This window comes from Vombatus ursinus, unplaced genomic scaffold (genome assembly GCF_900497805.2).
Source record: "Vombatus ursinus unplaced genomic scaffold, bare-nosed wombat genome assembly UNPS02005659.1, whole genome shotgun sequence".
Lineage (NCBI taxonomy): Eukaryota > Metazoa > Chordata > Mammalia > Diprotodontia > Vombatidae > Vombatus > Vombatus ursinus.
Window position 1 is genome coordinate 19,565,909 of NW_020945437.1, and position 21,123 is coordinate 19,587,031.

General features: G+C 42.5%; 1 protein-coding gene across 4 annotated transcripts in view; it reads right to left on the minus strand.

The window, feature by feature from the left end:
• Positions 1 to 672: 672 nt before the first annotated feature.
• Positions 673 to 21,123, minus strand: part of CAPN5 (calpain 5) — a 202,145-nt gene continuing 181,694 nt past the window's right edge. For all 4 annotated transcript variants that reach the window (XM_027848186.1, XM_027848184.1, XM_027848185.1 and 1 more), the window contains 7 exons: positions 19,671 to 19,748; positions 18,087 to 18,282; positions 15,154 to 15,276; positions 10,981 to 11,177; positions 8,017 to 8,135; positions 5,746 to 5,882; positions 673 to 3,042 (listed from right to left, as the gene is read on the minus strand). In XM_027848186.1, the coding sequence (XP_027703987.1) occupies positions 2,860 to 3,042; positions 5,746 to 5,882; positions 8,017 to 8,135; positions 10,981 to 11,177; positions 15,154 to 15,276; positions 18,087 to 18,282; positions 19,671 to 19,748 (1,033 nt within the window). In that variant the 3' untranslated portion in view covers positions 673 to 2,859. The remainder of the gene's footprint in view (positions 3,043 to 5,745; positions 5,883 to 8,016; positions 8,136 to 10,980; positions 11,178 to 15,153; positions 15,277 to 18,086; positions 18,283 to 19,670; positions 19,749 to 21,123) is intronic.

Below are 21,123 nucleotides of genomic sequence, written 5' to 3' on the forward strand. Positions count from 1 at the left end.
TCACAAACTGAAGCACACCCAGAGAAGGGCAACTAGGCCAGGATGGGGAGCAGAGATCATGTGAAAAGGACAAAGCCCTAAGGAAAGAGGGGTGGAGGCTGAAGATTGGCTTCTGCATTGAGATATCTGAAGGGCATCCATGTGGAAAGGGCATAAGGATTGCTTTGCTTAGACTCTGCTGTAAGAACCAGAAGGAATGAATGGGAGTTATGGAAAGGGTGATTTCTGCATAATGTAAGGGAAGATTCCCTACTAGAGGGGTGGAATGGGCTACCCCAAGAGGAGGTAGATTGATCATTACTAGGGGACGCTATAAGACAGATATTTGCAGGAGATAACCTCTAAGGTCCCTCCAGCTCTAATGTTCTGTGACTGAGATATTTATACATATGTAAATACAGTATACAATATGTGTACATATGCCTATATTTTTGTCTTTATACTGAACTCATCATGAAAAGCTTGACAAACAAGTATCATTGGCCCCATTTCAGAGATGAGGAAAATTGAAGCACAGGGAGGTCTAAATGACTTATTCATTGTAACAATCACACTGAGTCTCAATTCCAGACCCACATAGAGCTGAATATAGGGTTACAATCTTCCTTCTTTCTTTCCTTCCTTCATTTCCTTTCCTTTCCTTCCTTCCTTCCTCCCTTCCATTTCCTTCCTTCCTTCTTTCCTTCCTTCCTTTCTTCCTTCCTTCCTTCCTTCCTTCCCTCCCCTTCATGACCTTTTCTTCTTCCTTCTGCTCCTCATACCATGGACAACCTAGAGAGAGGGGTATCCCATTGGCATATGGCAGGAACAGGAAGGAAGGATGGGAAGAGTCATGGTGAGCAGTCAAGAACTATACTGTTTCAGCTTGGTCAACCTTGGTCCCAGTGACAAAAGTCCTAGAGATGAAAAGTTCCCAGGTTGCCTAGAGGAAGAGTGACAGGGAGACGGTACCTCCTTCCTCACTCGATCCCCAGGAAAGCAAAGGCAGGAGCTATACCTTTAAAGCACAATTACCCCTTAATTAGACCTAGGTTTGCAAGCTTCACTGAAGATTCTGGCTCTCTTAACTACAAGGGGGATGGCTTTCAACCCTCATGAACTTACAGGATCGTCTTTCCTGATGTTAATCTGGACAATGAAAGGGTTCAGACACAACTGAGTCATTAGGGTCTCTGGGTAGACTTACATGTTTCTAACAACCCAAGGGGTCCCCTGGAAAAACAAATGTTTGGACTGGAGATGTTAAGCTGTCCATGTCTCAAGAATGTGCCAGGGAGAGAGTAAGGTGGAGCTTTATAAAACAAAAACCAGTAAAGCCCCCAAACAGTTATATAGAATTCCCTGCCTTTATCCAATTCCAAATCCCAGTTGTGGAAAAAAACATGCAGAGATTCCCACGCATCCTATCCCTAAATCTGTCCACCCGGAATCACGTTGTCATAAGACCCAAAGAAACTAGGTTTTAAAAAAAAAAAGGATGGGTTCTGGTCCTCTGTTCTCCTAATCAACTTGAAACCCCTAGCCTCTAAAATGTGAAATAAGAAAAACACAATGAAGCAGTAAGACACTTTGGCTTCAATATTTAGATGACAAGAAGGAAGATTCTTTGGCCTCTTGGGCTGACATAGCCTGTTTTGCAGAAGAAAATTCATTCTGCTTGGGGAAGGGGTTGTCCTTTGGTGCACCCCTTCCCCTTAGACCCCAGCTTTCACATGGCATTAAGAGCCGGGGCTGCCTTGGCACTGCTCTCTGACACATCTCATCCCATTGCCCAAGGGGGCCAACTATCATCCTGACTGCTGTGCAGATATCTAGCTAGATGGGGACTGACCCCCTTTGGGAGGGGAACCAGTGACAAAAGCTGGTCTGACCTGGATGAGATGACGTATGGAGTTGGGATCCTCCAGTATCTGGCAGTTGGTTCAACTTGTGGGAAAAGCTACAGCAATGGCAGCTGGTAGAGAGCCTGGCTGCATCCATGTGCCCACGTGAAGTCCCTTCACCTCTAAGATGGGGCCCGGTGACCTAATGGAAAGCTTTTAAAACAATCTGGCTTTGGCTGTCTTCGTGGAAGACCTAACAGAACTGACAAAAGAATACATATTCTGATGTGAAGATGAATTAATGGACCTCTTTTGAACGAACAATCCTGGCAAGTCTCTCATGCACTAACAAGGAGTCTGATGAGGTGGGGGGCTTGGGGAGGAGCCTCTGGCCCCAAAAACCAAAGCATCTCCTCTAAGTCCCACCCAGCCATTGGATACCTTCACACTGATGGAGTCATTCCCTAGTGTCACTGGTCTCCTAGCCAATGAATGGTGGAACCAAGTCTTTTTGACTCCTGGTTCAGGGCTCTCTCCACTACCCAAAGATGTTGCTACTTTCTCTGAACAAAAGGGACCCTGGGGAGGGCAAACTGTCATTATGGTGGGTGGGAAAAGTCAAGTTGTGGGTAACTGAGAACACAGGAAGAGGTGAAGGGCAATGGGTGGGGGGGGAGAAGAAAGGAGTGAGGGGGAACTGGCTAACAGAGAATAGGTTAGGGGCAAGAGCAAAATTCACAGGGCCACTGGCACGTAAACAAGTAACTCTGAATGGTGCCCTGTTCTGAAGCGCTCTGTGTCTTCTACCCCTCCATTGGCTAAGAGGTGCTAAAGGTCCCAGAAGGCCTCTGGCATTATCAGACACTGTATTCCAGAAGATACATGCATAATTCTTCTATACCGTGAATTTGTCCTTGGGAAATAAAGAAATCTCATTGTGTGTGTAAAGGGCTCCAAAAGGAAGCTGGAGCTACATGGGAGCAGGTCCAGCCGTGCCCCCCACAGACCATGGGTTCTCCAGGGCTGAGGGGAAGCCCTAGATGTGTGAAAGGTTGCTGCTGCTGTAGACCTGGAGGGAGATGGTGCCAGGAAGGTCATTGGAATTCCCACTGCCCCTATCTTGTAGATGCAGGGCGTGTGATGTCTGGAGGTCATCTGGATCCCCCTTCAGGGCCACCTGCCCCAGGAACTGATCCAAAAAGAATTTATGGTTCCAAATCTAGGAGAAGAGCACATACATAGTGAGATGTCATGGGATGGAGGTAGCAAATTTGTTCTGTGTGGCCCTAGAGGGCAGCCATGTGGGCACAGGGGAGAGAGTGTTAGATGTGGAGTTAGGAAGACCTGAGTTCAAATACAGCCTCAGACACTGATGAGCTGCGAGACCCCAGGCAAGTCATTTAACCTCTGACTGCCTCAGTTTCCTCATCTGTAAAATAGGGATAATAAATGTACCTTTTCCCCAGGGCTGTTGTGAAGCTCAAATGAAATAACATAGTAAAGCACTTTGTAAGCCTGAAAGCTCTTTATAAATACTAGCTATTATAATTATCTTGACTAAGTCCAGTTCAATTAAAGCAAATTCTATGAACACTATTAAGCACCTATAATATTGTAAAGTTTCAGAGACACAGAGATAATATGAACACAGTCCTTGTCTTCAAGGAGTTGTATTCTACTGGGCAATATGGCATACCAATGCATATACTGAAAATACAAAGTAATACCAAATAATTTCAAGGAGGGAGAATACTAAACTTGGAGAATTAGGAAAAGAGCTGTGAAGCAGGTGGCATCTGAAAGGTGTCAGCTGAGGGGCAACTGAGACCTTCAAAGATTTCTACTCAGTGTAAGGAATGAAAAATACACCGAGTTAAAACAACGGGCTAGAGCGGACACTTGTTTCGGATGAAGCAAAAAAGGCAAGGGTACCAATCGATTTCAAACAAAGGAACAGTAAAAAGTAGAAGATAAAATCATAAAATCCCTAAAGGGATAAGAAAAGAAATTGCATTTTGTTAAAAGGTACCTTAGACAATGAATATAGATGCACCAAATGACATGGCATCTACATTCTTAAAGGAAAAACAAACTGAGTTACAGGAGGAAATAGTAAAACTATAATAGTGCTGAACCTCAAATGACTCCTCTCAGACCTCAATAAATCTACCCCCAAAATAAAATAGAAATGGAGGACCTGAATAGAATTTTAGAAAAATTAGAAATGATAGACCTATGGAGAATATTGAATGGGAATAGAAAGAAGTACACTTATTTCTCCAGCGCACATGGTACCGCCATAAAAACTGACCATGTAAGGGCATAAAAACCTCACAGACAAATATTAAATGCATCTTTTACCAAAAACAATGCAATAAAAATTACATTCGAAGAAGGGCTTTTGAAGCAAAGATTAAAAATTAATTGAAACTAAATAACTCAATATAAGGTAAAACTTCCTACCAATTAGAACTATGCAAAAATGGAACTGGCTACCTAGAAATGTTACAGAGTAGATTCTTATTTATGGAAGGGTTGGACTGGTTGACTCTGATCCCCCTCCCAACCTATGGTTGTTAACAGAAAATGTGTGTGGCTGGGGGGAAGGGAGACAGGGGAATTTGAGCCTGGGCTGCGAATCTCAAAAGTTCTAATTCAAGAACAAGGGTTCTTAACCCAGAGGTTCATGGACCTCCAAAGAGCCTATGAATAGATTTCAGGAAGTCTATGAACTTGAATGGGAAAATAAAATATATCTTTATTTTCACTAATCTCTAACTGAAATCTAACATTTCCTTCAATTAGGAATTTAAAAAAATATCATTCTGACAATAATTATTCTGAGAAAAGACTTTGGTTTCACCGAACTACCAGAATGTGCAGATTGCCAAAGGGATCTATCACACAAAAAATATTTAAAAACAGCAGTTTTTAAACTATTTTTTAGAGGATCAAGATAAGTGTCGTCTAGTTTATTTAGGTCAAGTCCTTCACATAGGACTCCTCCCCAATACGGCAGCAACTGAGGAGTTTCGTGTTCAGCTGTAGGTGTCACATTTTAGGAAATGAGTTAATAAGCTGGGAAGTATGCAAAAGAAGGAAACTAGACTGGTGCGGAAGAGACTGAAGAACAGTTAAAGGCACTGGGAAGATTTATCCTGGAGAAGAGAAGATTGAGGGATAATAGTGTAGCTAGGTCCAAATATTTCAAGGGCTGCCCTGTGTAAACTGGGTTAGATTTTTTCTGCTTGGCCCTTGTGGGTGAAAGTGGCAGAAAGGCCAATTTAGGACTGATATCAGAAAAAATTCTCTAATAATTAGAGTCATCCAAAGTGGAAAGAGCTGCTTCGGAAAGGGGTAGGTTTTCCCTTTTAGTGGAAGTCTATGTTTTAGATAAGATTTGTATTTAAGTAGGGTTTGGAACTAGGGGGCCATTGCAGTCCCTTCCAATTCTGACATCAAATGGGAAACTGAGGTGGAGTGAATGAAAGTCACTTGTACAAGATCACAGTATATACAAATGAAGGAATACTCAGGTTTGGAATTAGGAGACACAAGTTCAAATGGCAGCCTTCAGGCTTATCAGCTTTTTTTAACACTGGCCAAGTCTATGTAATTTCAAACCTGTTTTCTCATTTGTAAAATGGGATAATACTATTCACAGCAACAACTCATAGATTTCTTACGAGGAATGCAATACAAGACATCCCAAAAGTCTTAGTGCAGGTTTGAAGCTATAAAACCTTCAAACCTGCACTAAGACCTTTGGACATGCTGTATATGAAATGTGAGTTAGGAACAGACCCACGGCTTTTGACACTATTCCCGGTGCTCTTTCTAACTCATCAGGGGTCTTCTCTCGGAAGGTAATGCCTAGGGATTGGGTTCCTGCAGCCTGTGACCCCATGGGCCAGACACCCACCTGGACTATGATAGGCTGCTCCGGCTTCTTGCGATAGAAGATGCCTTTCACATCATACTCTGGGGTGCTGTTACCCTTGTGCACATCCGATTGGACTGTCTCTCCTTCACATTTGATGATGACATAGGAGTTAGTCTCTGTGGGAAGAGAAATGGAGCATGGAGAGAACTTGGAGGGGGCAAAGGGAGGGCAGAAAGGAAATAGTGAACAAGACCACCCTGAGAAAAGGACCTGGGATCATTGAAGAGACACACCCAGTCCCACCATTCCCGGCTGAGGTCTAGACCTGTCATTTCCAATTGCTTCCTAAAAAATGTCAGCTCCCCTTACCATTCCATGGGCATCCAAAGTCCACAATGTCCCTGTGATTCTTTTGATGGAACCTTTATCCCCCCAGTCACCCACCTTTGGAAACTCATTTTGGACTCCTACCTCCTTATTCAGGCATTGTAGTATTGTGGATAGAACATTCGATTTACAATCAGAGTTAATGTCAAGATTTGAGTTTCTGCCTAGTAAGACACTTACTAGATGTGCGACCCTAGGCAAAACACTTCACCTCTCTGGGCCTAATTTTTCATCTGTAAAATTAGGGGATTGGATTTGATGGCCTCCAAGGTCCCTTCTGGCTCTAAAGTCATGATCCTAAGAACCTATGACCCTGTAATCTCTTACAAGACCCTGTCAATCCCATCTCCACATGTCTCTTCACTCACGTAACCACCTCCATAAAGCACCTCTGCCTTGACTACCGTAATCATTTTCTAACAGGTCTCCCTGACTCTGATTTTCTCCTTTTGTCATCTGGAAAATGAGGAGGGCTTCAAAGGTCCTCTAAGGAGGATTCAGTCTATTCTGCACCTACACCCCCAGGATAATCTCCCCACAAACAAGTCTAAACTCACCACCTCTCCTCCTGCCATCATCCTCCATCTCCCTCTTTTGTACTCTAGCCAAACCAAGGCTAGGGATTCCCTGTCTCATACTGCCTCTGTAAATTCTTGGAGGCCTTCTCCCATGCCCAAAAGCACAATAATAACAGTTCACGTATTCATAGCACTTTAGGGTTTCGAAGCACTTTACAAATATTAACTCATCTGATGTTCACAACCTTGGGACGTAGGTGCTATTATTATCTCCATTTTACAGATGAGGAAACTGAGGCAGGCAGAGATTAAGTGACTTGCCCAGGGTTCCATTGCTAGTGTGTGTCTAAGGCTACATTTGAACTCAGGTCTTCCTGACTCCACGTCTAGCACTTGGTCTGCTGTATCGCCTAGCTTTCTCATATACATCTCCTTCTATATCTCTACCTGTTGATATCCTTCTCTTTTTTCAAGGTACACCTTAGATGTCTCCATCATGAAGTGTTCTCTAGTCTTCCTCAGCTAAACGTGATTCTTCCCTTGATGACTCATTCTCTGTTGTAATTCCTCCTACTAACTTGTATATGCTCCTTGAGGGCAGGGACAATATCATTTAAAGCATTTTTGTACCCCTCCCCCAGCACAGAGACTCATGCACAAGTCAGTCCTTCCAAAGCTCCATGATTTCCTGTGTGCTGAGACCCTTCCCTGACTGAGATCACAAATCCTTCCCTTCTTTAGTAGACTGTCTTCAAGTGCTGCTATGACCTAAAACTTCATCTCCTGGTGGCCAGTCTGCCAGTGATGAAGCTCTCTAAACTTATCTAGGCTGGATATACATCATCTTTTAAATCTTTCCAGGTTGACAGGGCCAGCCAAACATGAAGGGAGGGCATCAATGAAGGCTTACATTATGCAGTTATTATATGATAAAGTGCATTCTTCCATTGATATTCTTCTCCCATATGTCTCCTCCTAGGAACCTGGAGGATTGGAAAGATGGCATCTCGGGATCTTATCCTTAGATACCACCATCCCTAGTGTCTGCCTAGTCTATCTTTTTTTTTTTAATTTTGAAACTGAGTCTCTTCATTTTGCCAAGACTGAAGGGTTCACTCTAGGAGGTTTGCTCCTCCCTAGGTAGCCTAAGGCATTCTGATCCCAGGGACTCACCTTACTGGAGCAGGAGCTAGTGTGAAAATTTGATGGGCTATAACCCTACAGCAGTGCAGAAATCCTAAATTCAAGCAATTCACCAGCCTCAACCTCCAACACTCAGCCTGCCTATACTATTCTAAACTGGACCAAGTTAGAGGCCTTCATCTCAGTGGGAAGGAGGGAAACCATGACACCCCAAGGAAAGGACAGAGAGGATGGAAGTGGGGCAAAGAGAAGGAACACCTACCTTCTGAAGGGGAATCCCTCAGTCCCTCAGCTTTGATGATATGGATCTGGGATACAACCTGAGGGTAACCGAATATTCTATTCCACCACCAATGGCGGGGCTGATCCAGGAGCAATTCCCTGAGGAGAGGAGAAGAGACAGAAAATGAGAAAAGAGAATAGGAGGTGAAGAGAGATAAAAGATGAGGGAAGAGACAGGAATCAATTTGGGGGAGGAAGGCAAGAACAAGAATCAGGAGAGTAAAGAGGTGGCAAAAAGGAAATTTAAATCCTTTCATGAAGGACATTTCATTGGATAGCTCCATTCTTATATCACCTTCTGTGAATTATTGAGCCTACCTACTGCTAGCATTCTAGCAGTAGGGACTTTCTATCAAATTTGGTTTTGGCAGATATTATACACACACACACACACACACACACACACACACACACATATATATACATATATATAGTTATAGTTATAATTATATAGTTATATAGGGTACTCCAAAATTCTTAGTATGGTTTTAAGATTTAATATCATAAAACTGCACTAAGATTTTTGGGACATCCTGGGAAACAATAAAAGCTAGCATTTACAGAGCACTTTAAGGTTTGCAAACCACTTTATAAACAGTATCTCACACAAGACTCAAAACAAACCTGAAAGGTAGGTGCTATTAGTATAACTTTACAGTTGTAGAAACTGAGGCAGACAGGTTAAGTGACTTGCCCAGGATCACATAGCTAGTAAGTGTCTGATGCCAGATTTGAATTCAGGGCTTCCTGACTCCAGGTCTAGCATTTGACCCACTGTACCACCTCTACTTAAGCCTCAAGTTCTTGATCAGCCATCCCTACTTCCTGTATGATGTCACAGATGGTATACTTCACCGCTCTGAGTCTCAGTTTCCTCATCTGTAAAATGAGGGATTTAAGCTAGATAATTTCATTGGTTCCTTCAAGCTTTAAATTCTATTATCTAATCTATGAAGTGTTTGATAAAGTGGGAAACATAAATTACATTGGAAAAAACTCCTTATTTAATGAAAACTGCTAGTTACAATAGAGAGCAATTTAGCAGAAATTAGGCTTAGAGTAACACCTTATATCATACTTTACCATACATTCTAAATGGAAATGCAAACTTAATATTAAAAAGCAGACTATAAAAAAATTAAAAGAGAAACAGACAGTATACCTCTCATAGCTATAGGTAGGAGATGTATTCTTAACCAACTAGAGATAGAGACAACCCCCAAAAATAAAATAGATAACTTTGATTATATGAAACCAAAAAGCTTCTGCACAGACAACATTAATGTATCTAAGATAAGAAAGAAAGCAATAGAATGGGAAGAAAATCTTTATATAAAATTTCTCTGATATAGCTTTGGTATCCAAGATATAGAAACAATTAATAATAATAATTATTATTATTACTATATGCATATAGCTAATAGCCATTCCTCAATATATAAGTAATCAAAGGATACAAACAGTTCTCAAAAAAAGAACTGCAAAGTATTCATAACCACATGAAATAATGCTCCAAATCACTAATAATGAGAAATTCAAATTTTTAAAAATGTGAGATTTCACCTCACATCCTGCAAGTTGGCAAAAGTGACCAAAAATTACAATAGCCAATATTTTGTTTTTGAGATTTTTTCAACATATCTATATCAACTGTGATTTTTTTCTCTCAAAAAATACTATTTGTCATATGTAATAGCTTTCTAGGAGAGAGAGAATGACGGATATTTGGAATAACTATTGTGATGTAAGAAACTGAAAATATCAACAAAAATTTATTTTAAAAAAATCTATGTTGGGGGGGTTTGTAGTATGACAGGCATACTAATACATTGTCAGTGGAGCTGTGAAATGATACAAGTATTTTGGAAAGCAATTTGATATGCAAATAAAATGACCAAAATGTTCATACCCTTTGAACTATAGACTCCATTACTGCACTTAAACCTCAAGGAAGCCATCAATAAGAAGAAAGTTACCATATACACCAAAATATTGATAGCAGTACATTTTGTGGTAGCAAAGAATTGGAAACAAAGAAGATGCACATTGATTGAGAAATGGCTAAATAAATTGTGGTATGTGAATATTCATTCATTCATTCGTTCAAGAAACATTTATTAAGTGATTACTACATGCCAGGCATACATGGATACAAAAAGAGGCAAAAGATAGTCTCTACCCTCAAGGAACTTACCATCTAATGGGGGAGACAACATGCAAACAAACAAAGCAAGCTATGTACAGGATAAATAGGAAACCATTAAGAAAGAAAGCACTGAAATTAAGCGTAGTTGACTTCCTATAGATGGTGGGATTTTAGTTGGGACTTACAGGAAGCCAGGGAAGTCAGTAGTACAAGTGGAGGAGGGAGAACATTCCGGGCATGGTGGACAGTCAGAGAAAATGCCAGGAGCTGAGATTTTGTTTATGGAAGAGCCAGGAGACCAATGTCACTGGATAGAAGAGTATGTGTAGGCAAACAAGGTGTAAGAAGAATGAAAAGGTAGGAGGGGGCTGGATTATGAAGGGCTTTGAATGTAATGAACTTTAGTCTGCTCTAAGAAATTATGTGTGTGATGAATACAGAGAAACACAGAAAGATCTCCATGAACTAATGCAGAGCAAAGTAAACAGAACCAAGAAAACAATATAGACAGTGACTATTTCAATCCATGGAAACCTGGATTGCAGCCCCAGGTCTACCATTATCTCATTTTGTGACCCAGGCAAGTACCTTTCCTATCTCTGGGACTTGGCTTCGTCTTCCATAAAACAGGAATTATTATCTTTCCTGTCCCATTTACCAAATAAGACACTCTGGACAAAGTTACAAGTATCTGACAAGTGGGACTATGATAAATGGGCAACTGGGAGTCACTGGGCAGGAAATAAACAAGTCCTGTTCTTTTCAATTCTCCCCTTTCCCCCAGCCCCAAGCACTTACTGGCAGGAGGCACGGACGTCTGTGAAGATCCTGAGGAGGAATTCACATGTCTGGCCTGGCTCAAAGGTGGTAGGGATGATGATATACCGGCCCTCTTTCTGTTCAGTCCGCAGGAAGACACTGCGTGAATTGATATAGATGGAACCAGCTGCCTTCTCCTGTATAGTATGCATGCGGTACTTTCGATTTGACTCCACCTGTAGAGACAACCATGTCTGAAACTCTTTCCCACTCTCGGGTCTCCCCATACCCTAGCTTCCCACATCACCAACTCCTGCTCCCACATTCCTCACTAAGGTGGCCCAAGGGGACAGAATTTGGACCCTTAATCCATTGACAACCTTAGGATCCTTAGAACCTTATAACTGATGGTGACCTAAGAACATCCAAAACCACAAAAAAAGTTTTAGAATGTCAGAGCTAGAAACGACTGCAGAACATAGAATGGCCAAACTAAGAAGAGCTTTAAAGCACAGAATGTGGAATGGCGCTTACAACCACAGGTGTGCTGGTAATTAATAACCATTTCTCTGGGGGAAGGTGAGTGGAGAGAAGGAAAGTATATGAATAACACACTTTTAAGTTTAATTTAATTAAGTTTAATCTGCATTATTAACATTTTCTCCATCACTTTGTAAGTCTAGACAATCAACAAAACAGTCAATCAAGCCCTGGTTTGTAGTTTGCTGATTTTTGAGGTGTAAATATTCACCTTGAAAATTTCCCAATTGGGCAGAGCCAGTACGAGCTAGCTCCAGCACACCCCTGCTTACAACATCAAAGATGATGACTGGGAAGGGCTATTTGGTTTTTGTTTTGTTTTTGGCTAGAGAATGGGGTTAAGTGACTTGCCCAGGGTCACACAGCTAGTAAGTGTCAAGTGTCTGAGGCCAAATTTGAACTCACTTCCTCCTGATTCCAGGGCCAGTGTTGTACCCACTGTGCCACCTAGCTGCCCCAGAAGGGCTATTTGGACACAGAATACAATACACCAGAGATAGAAAGGGTCTTAGAATACAGAACACAGAACATTGGATCTGGAAGGGAATTTAGCCCACTAAAGATCCAAAGTGGAAGGGGCTTCTGAGGTCATTTAATAGAACTCCTTCATCTGACAGATGAGGACAAGGCAGTCAGATAGGTGGAAGGTGACACAGTTTATGCTATTGTCTTGACTTCTATGTCAGTGATCTTGCTGCTGATACATCACCTCTATCTACATCATGACTCAAGGGTTCTTGGTTGGATGACACAGATCAGAAGGGATGGATGGGTAAAGGGATACGAACTCAAGGAAAACCAACAGGATCTTGCAATTGATTGGATGGAAGGAGTAAGGGAAAGGAAATATCTGAAGGTGAGAAAAATATAACAAACCACATTTATATAACAGTTGTTAATGTTTAGCAAAGTGCTTTCCCCACAGCAACCCTGTCAGGGAGGCAGGTTGGGCAGTGGTTGCCATATTACAGATGAGGAGACTGTACTTGATGGAGACTAAGTAACTCAGCCAGGGGTTCTTAACTTGGTCTGTGAACTTTTGAGTTTTTTAAAAATATTCTGATAACTGTATTTTTTTTTTTGTGGGGCAGCTTCCTTTTTCTCCCCAGCACTTAGCACAGTGCCTGGCACATAGTAAGTACTACATAAATGTTAGTTATTATAATTGTTGTTATTATTATTCAAATTTATTAAGCACCTACAAGGTACTAGGCACTGTGCTAAGTGCTACATAATATTAAATGCTATATAAATGATAGCTATTGTTATTATTTATTAAGCATCCACAATGTCCTAAGCATTGTGCTAACTGCTTTACAATTATTATCTCATTTGGTCCTCACATCAGCCCTGGGAGGTAGGTGCTATTATTATCATCCCTATTTGCACATGAGGAAACTGAGGCAGACAGAAAGCTAGGTGACTTGCCCAGGGTCACGCAGCTAGTAAATGTCTAAAGCCAGATTTGAACTCATCTTCCTGACTCCAGGTCTGATGCTCTACCCACTATACCTCCTGCCCACGTAACTGATACATTTAAAAAACACGTTTCTGAGAAGGGGTCCATGGGTTTCACCAGACGGACCGCCAAAGTAGGCCATGACAAAGAAGGGGAAAGAGTCCCTGGATATCTAGCCTGTGGTCATGCTATCAGATGGCTGAGGTTCTGAGTAACTGAGAAGCTTTTGGTGCCATTAATATAAATAGAGAAACTTGAAAGAGATGCAGGTTTGGGGGGAGTAGGCAGGTAAGGAGGACATAACAGCAACAACAGAAAAATAATTGCTGACATGATAATATGGTCAAGGTTAGCAGAGTGTTTTATGTGCATTATCTCACTGATTCTCATAACAATACTGGAAGGGGGAGGATACAGATAGTACAGGCTGTACCAAAAATCACAGTATGATTTGGAATGAAAACCACACTAAGACTTTGGGCACAACCCCATATCGCAGTTCTTTTACAAATGAAGACACTAAAGGTTAGGCTGCACAGCTAAGAAAGGTTGTGTGATGTATAAAAAGTTCAAGAGACTTAGTTTCTTGGCAATTAATCATCTTATTAATTATGGCTAGCGAATACTTAATAAAAGGACTGGTCATTTGGCTGTCTCTCATGAACCAAAGACAGATCATGGCAGCCTGTTGATGCTTATATGCCCTTGGAAGAGTGGGTGTTCCCGACAGATGACAATCAATTCTGATTGGTTAACAATTAATGAGAAAAATGAATATTATAATGAGAGGTGGGACTATTCTAATGAGGGGTAGGGGAGGTGACTTTATGTCACTCTGACTCCCAGAACATGACCAGCCCAGGCAATCTAGACAAAGTATCTACCCCCTACCTTTTGATCAGATCTAAACTTTCCCAGTTGGGTGGGGTCTGAACAAGATTGAGGAGAAAGTTAATCCAATCTCATTATCAGCTCTATTTTTCAGGGGCTGATTTGACCAAGTAGAGAGCAAGGAAATAGGAAGAGAAAAAACCCTGAATCTCCCCAATAGTAAATGATTATTAATATAAGAGAGAAATAATCATTCTCCTCAGTTGGAGGCAGAATTTGAACCCAGGTCTCTACTGAGTTTATGCACAGGGATGGTATATACTGCCTAATGTGTGCTAATAATAATAAAATGATAACATCTGTGAAGCACTTTAAGGTTTAAAGAGTCTCTTATTAACATTATCTCATTTGATCTTTACAACTCTGTGAAGGAGGCAGTAAAAGCATTATTAACTTTCATTTTGCAAATGAGAAAAACTGAGGTTCTGAGAGATAAAATATGGCTTGTCCAAGGTCACAGGGCTCGGATCCAAACTCCAGGTCTTCTAGGGCTAAGCTAGGGTCTCTTTCCACTCCACCACACTGAGTCAGCCCTATGAGGAGCAGGAAAATGCAGCCTGACTTGTCAAACCAAGAGACAAGAGGCAGCTCCAACAGCCTTGAGAAAATCCCCAAAGATGGATCCATCCTTGGCTGTGAGCTCTGGGAAACATGGGAGCAGCAAGGCATTGGGGTTGGGTGAGGTATTCTCTCCTGACCTCCAACGATGAGCTCGAGCCCAAGAGCATCCTGATGCTCAAGGCTCAGAAACGTGCATCTCATCCATTCCCTTTGCGGAAGGCCAGGAAACTACCGTGGAGGTCACTGCCAAAGCACCTCACAGAAAGGAACTAGCTGCCAGCTGACAAACCTCGATGCCAAGGAGAAACAGGGACTCATTCTTATGATAGAATCACAGGACTCAGTGGAGGAAGAGACTGGAGCTCATCTAGTTCAACCTGCTTATTTCACAAAGGAGGAAACTGAGGCCCAGAGAAGTGAGTTAATTTTGCCTGAGATCATATGGGCATTGAGTTGTATATAGTATATATTCAAACCTAGAACCATGGAACCTAAATCCAGTGCTCTTATAACCCAACTCAATGCAAGCCCAGAAATAAGCCAGGCTGTCGACTCCAAAGCCAGGAGTGAGCAGGCATCCCATTCTGTGGGATTTAAACACAGCTCAACTGCCTGAACTTCAGACTGCCCCAGGCCACCATCCTCACCTTCCCAGGGACAGAGAAGGGAGCTGCTCATGGTCACTGAGAATCATCTATCTTACAAGTAGAGGGGAGCCTCCCCACTAGGGGAACAGGGCCTGCCTCTGGGCCCCTGCTTACCTTGTAGATGTCAAAGCCAATGGCCAGGTTCTCAGCTTTGCCCTGTCTGCGGGTGGTCCGCCTTGTTTTCTGCTGCAGACAGACAAGCACCTCATCTCCTGGTTTCTTCACATTGAATGCATACTGGGGACAAGGGGAGAAGGAAAACAGGGCTTCAGGTTCATGGAAGAAGGACCAGAGCACTGAAGAGCTGACATACACCCCAGAGATTGTCTAGTTCAACTCCATCTCATCGAACAAACAAGGCCCAAGAGTGGGAGTGATTTGCCCAAGGTACTAAGTAATGGAGCCAGGATTCAAATTTGGGCCCTTAAACTCCAAATCCAAGGTTCTTTCCACTACATTAGTCTCAAAATCATGTTATCTGGGGACCCAAGATGGTATGTCTAGAAAAACAAACAGTCAGCAGGGGGAGAGAACACGTAATAACAACAGTAACAGTAACAGCTCAGAACCAGCCCTGTGATTTCATTAACATAGTACCATCTCAGATCAGGAAAACCTATCTACTAATACCTGTCATCACCTTGTCTGAAACTTGTGCTCTCAGAAAGTTGACCAGAGCACCTGTGTAGAGTCACACTGAAATAAGGATGATGATGATGATGATGATGATGACAACGACCGATATTTAAACAGCCCTTAAGAAGTTTGCAAAGCACTGTACATTGTTTCATTTGGTCCTCACAACAACCTTGTGAGGTAGGCATGATTGCCCCCATTTTGAAGATGAGGAGGTTGAGGCTGAAGGACATCAAGTGGTCTGCCCATAGTCAGACAGATACAAGGGTACACTGAGAAACGTTCCTGATACAGAAATTCACAGACTCGTAGAATATGAGAGCTGCGAAGGACCTTAGAGACTGCCGAGTCCATTCTCCTTATTCCACTGATGAACTTCCATCACTCAAGGAGAAAGTGGAGGACCACTTGTCAGGCATTTTGTAAGATGGATTTCTGCTTAACTGGAGGCTGGACTAGTTGATCTGTGCAGCCACTTTCAGCTCTGAGAGTCTGTGATTCCATGAAGGAGATGGATCTCTGGAGATGGGGACGGAGTAGGGAGGGAGGGAGGGAGAGACAGAGAGAAAGAGATGCAGAGAGAGAGAGAGATGTGGAGAGGGAGAGAGATAGAAGGAGACAGAGGAAGAGAGAGGAGAGACCGAGACAAAGAAACAGAGAGAGAGGGAGGGAAAGAGAGAGGAGGGAGGGAGAGAGATGGAAAGAGAGAAACAGAGACAGAGATAGAAAATAGAAGGAGATACAGAAAGGAGAGGCTGAGACAGAAACAGAGACAGTGAGGGAGGGAGAGAAGGAGAGAGAAATGCAGAGAGAGAAAGAAAAAGAGAGGGAGACAGGAGATAGAGAGAGAGGAGAGACTGACACAAAAGAAAGAGAGAGAGGGAGGGAGGGAAGAAGAGAGGGAGCAAAGAAGAGAGATGGAGAGAGAAACAGGCAGAAATAGAAAGAGACAGGAGGAAATAGAGAGGAGACTGAGAGAGAAAGAGAGAGAGAAGGAGAAAGGGAGGGATGCACAGAGAGATACAGATAGAAAGAGGGAGAGGAGGTGCAGCTAGGTGGCGCAGTGGATAGAGCACCGGCCCTGAAATCAGGAGGACCTGAGTTCAAATCTGGCCTCAAACCAAACACTTGACACTTACTAGCTGTGTGACCCTGGGCAAGTCACTTAACCCCAATTGCCTAAAAAAACCAAAACAAAAAAAAGAGGGAGAGGGAGAAGGGGACAGAGAGAGAGAGAGAGAGAGAGAGAGAGAGAGAGGGTATGAGAGTTGCAGGATGGTAGGTAAGGGCATTGGGAAGGTTTTGATTGTGTTAGGATTGGGGAAGTCAAAGTTGTGGGGGGAAGTGGGCCAAATGCTTTTGAGCACAAGGCTTGTGTGGTAAGGATTGAGCTGTAGGTGTTAAATTATAATCATGATGATATCCACTAGCCCCACCCTCATTTTACAGACAATAATGAGTGCCCTCCAGTGGCTTTGTCTCCTTATACCCCATCAGTGAAGGAAGGTGACCCTGGTGTCTTAAAGCAGGAGGGTCAAACTCAAATAGAAACAGTTTCTGTGCCTGCAAATTGACCTAGAAACCCACAAATTAAAATATCTGTTTTGCATTATAATTTTATTTGCTTTGTTGAACACCTCCCAATTATATTTCAATCTAGTCCAGCCCTCACTGCAGAGCCAGGCAGTGGATCTATCTGTCAAGTCTTACAATGCTGGAAAGGTTTTGAGTGTGAGGACAATGGGTGGCTATTGTCCAAGAACCAGCCTACCTTAGTTTAAAGCAGTATATCACCAGGTTGATCTGCAGAAGGACAAATCTATTGGCTATAGTAACTGTCAATCACAATCTATGAAATTATAAAAGAGTATTATTGGTGGAGTGTCAGACTCATGAAAGATTCCTCAAGCCCTGAAGGAAAGTGACAGAGCCTTTTGGTGTACTGAGTATTTTCCCCCCCTAGAATCCTGTGGGATAGGTAGTGCTAATTGCTAGAATCCCCATTTTAGAGATGAGGAGATTCTGAGCTCTTTGCACTTCATCATGCTTCCTTCCTATATTTCACAAAGGCAGAAACTGAAGCACAGAGATGTAAAGCAGGTTGCCCAAGATCTTACAATTCTGGCAAAGCTGGAATGTGAACTCAGATCTCTTAATTCTTTATTGAGTATTGCTTTCCAGATTGTACCATGCTGCCTCTTGACCTTTTTCTCGCCCCTTCCACCCCCTCCCTCAAGGGTATAGGGGGCATGTCTTATATATACAGGGTGTCCCCAAAATCTTAGCTTAGAACTGCACTAAGAGTTTTGGGACACCCAGTATATTTGAGACGGAAGGTAAAGAGTGCCTGGAAATGGAAGAGGGAGGATACAGAGGCAGGGCATGTGTGTGGATCTTCACTCTTAGCTCACCTGGGGGTTCTGGAAGAAGGTCTCCTTGTGGTTGATACAGCCCCCAGTGCGGTTCTTCAGAGGATTCTCATGATACTTCCACTCTCCTTTAATCTTCGCCTCCTCCCAGGTCTTGTGGATGCTCAGGTAGGATGTGTTGATGACGAGACACTTGATGAGGTCCGTGAAATATCGGCAGAGGTCTTCAAATGTCATCCTGGGCAAAGGGGTTATAGTGAGGGATGTGCCAGCCAGCATGCCAGAGAGAGGGAGGGATCCCCCCAATCTGGAAAGACTCTTCTAATTCCAATGGCACTAAAATCAGGGATTTGATGGGACATGGAAGAAGGAACTCCAGCCTGAGATTCATGAGGATCCCAGTTCTAGCAATCCTAGGGTTATCAGAGTAGAACTTAAGATAAATCACTTTCCTTTCCTAGATCTCAGTTTTTTTGACTTACAAAAATAAGGAGGAAAAAAAAAAACTAAGAAAAAAACTCAGTCATTGCCCAGGCTGTGTCCGATGCCTTCCTGAAACATACTTCTTGTTCATCATCTCTTGGAAGCCCCGGATTCTCCTTCAAAACTTAACTGAAAGGCCATGTCCTACAAGAATTCTCTTCTGATCTCTTCAGCTGCTAGGGTCTCCCCCACCATTTCTGTCACCCAATGACCTTGTATTTTATTTATATACATTTTCTATCTATTTATATGGACATATTTCTGGTCCTGATAGAATGTAAGCTCATTGAGGTCAGGACGTGTTTCATTTTTATCTCTATATCCTCAGAACCTAACACATTGCCTGGAACAGTGCCTGCTATAGAGCAGGGCTTCTTAAACTTTTTCCACTAGCACCCCTTCAGTGCTTCTTAAACTGTGGGTCACAACCCACAGTTTAAGAAGTGCTGCCACAGAGCACGTACTTAATGAATGTTTATTGACTAATTAACTGAATGTGGTAGAGTGAAAAGGACAATGGCCTTGGAGTCAGGAAACAGGTTTGAATCTGGCTCATCCACTTACAAGCTATATGACCTTGGATAAGTCCCTTCTTGATCAAGTGAGGATAAGTACCTTCCTCAAAGGATCGACCTATCCATGAACAAGTACTTATTATGTTTTACCCTTCACCAGACAGGAACTGTGCTAAGCAGTGCTAGGGATACAAAGAAAGGTAATATAAGGAAAGTGCTTTATATAAATTTCAAAGTGCTTCGGAAATGGGGAACTTGTGATTGTAACTTAATGGGTGTGGAAGCATCCAAGAAAAGTTTTATGAGTAGAATGGATAATTATCCTCTTGAGGGAGCTCTCACATTTACTGAGCACTTGAAATACATTTGCTGAATGCCTTGGTGGAGAAACCCAGTCCTAGAGAAGGGAAGGGACTGCTTAAAGGTCACACAATGACCTTGTGGAAGAGCCATGACTACAAGCTAGGTCCTTCCTGACTCCCCAATTCCACAGTATTTCCAGTACCCTGGGCCATCCTGACTTTCCAGAACTCACTTGGCCTCAGATGAATCTCTCCCTGTGCCCAGGTCTCAACAGCAAAGTCTCTCTCAGACCACCCAGCCATGTCTTCCCATGTGTAACACTCACCAGAATTCTCCATCATCCTTCACAGTCACGCCGAGCTTCTCCCTCTCACTTTTGCTTACTTTCTGCCATTCCTCTGACCTGGGGATATGGAGGAAATCAGGGTAGAGGTGAAGAGAATGAGTTAGAGAAAGAGATACCATATTTCATGCCCCTCAAATTACCTGATCAGATATTATTGGGTATTACACTTACTTGTATATGTATGTGTGTGTGTGTGTGTGTGTGCGCTATCCTTTTGCTAGACCATCAGCTCTGTTGGGGGAAAGTAGATGCCCTACCTCAATTTGGATCTGTTTTAGCTCTAAGCACAGGCCTATAGATAAAGAATGCATGAATGCATGAATGAAATAGGACAAAAGATGATGAGTTCTTTGTTTTTGTTTTTTTCAAACTGGACCTAAGATTCCAATGATATAGACAGGTACCAGGGAGGAAATTCTTCTACCAATGAAGGACGGTATATACTCTTCAACTGACAGTCAAGTCAACAAGAATCTATTAATGTCAATAAGCATTTATCAAGCATTTACTGTGTGCCAGGCATTGTGCTAAGTGCAGAGGCTACAAAGAAGGGTAAAAAAGCAATCCCTACTTACAAGCTGTGTGACCCTGGGCAAGTCACTTATTGCCTCACCAAAAAAAAAAAAATGCAAAAAAGCAATCCCTGCTCTCAAGGAACTCACAGTCTAATGGAGTCGAGACAACATGTAAATAACTGTGAACAGACAAGATTTATCTAGAATAAACTGGAGATACTCTCAGAAGGAAAGCCTTAGCGTTAAGGGGGATTAGGAAAGGCTTCCCTGTAGAAGCTGGGATTTCTGCTGACCCTTAAAGAGAGGGAAGCTAGGAAGCTAGAGAAGAGGGGGAAGAGCATTCCAGGTATGTAGGACAGCCAGTGAAAATGTCTGCAATTGGGAGATGGAAAAGGAAATGGGAAAATGTCTGTAGTTGGGAGATGGGAGTATTGTATTAGAAAAAAAATAAGGAGGCTAGTGTCACTCAATCACAAAGAATATGGAAGGGGGTAAAGTATGAGAAGGTTGGAAAGATAAGAAGAAGCCAGGTTATGAAGGGATTTAAAAGTCAAGAGATTTATATTTGATCCTGGAAGAAATCAAGAACTACTAGTGTTCACTGAGTGGAGGTTGGGGACAGTCAGAGAATCACGTTCAGACTTGTGCTTTAGGAAGGCAATTTTGATAGCTGTGTGGAGGATGGGCTGGGATGAGGAGAGACGAGGCAAAGAGACCAACCCACCGGCTACTGCAATAGTCCAGGTAGAAGGTGATAGAAGCCTGCATAGGAGTGATGGCCGTGTCAGAGGAGAGAAGAGAGTATATACAAGATATGTTATATACAGTAGACATAAGATAGACTAGAGAGGACTTGGCAATAGGTTGTATATGGGAAGGAGAGAGAGAGAGAGAGAGAGAGAGAGAGAGAGAGAGAG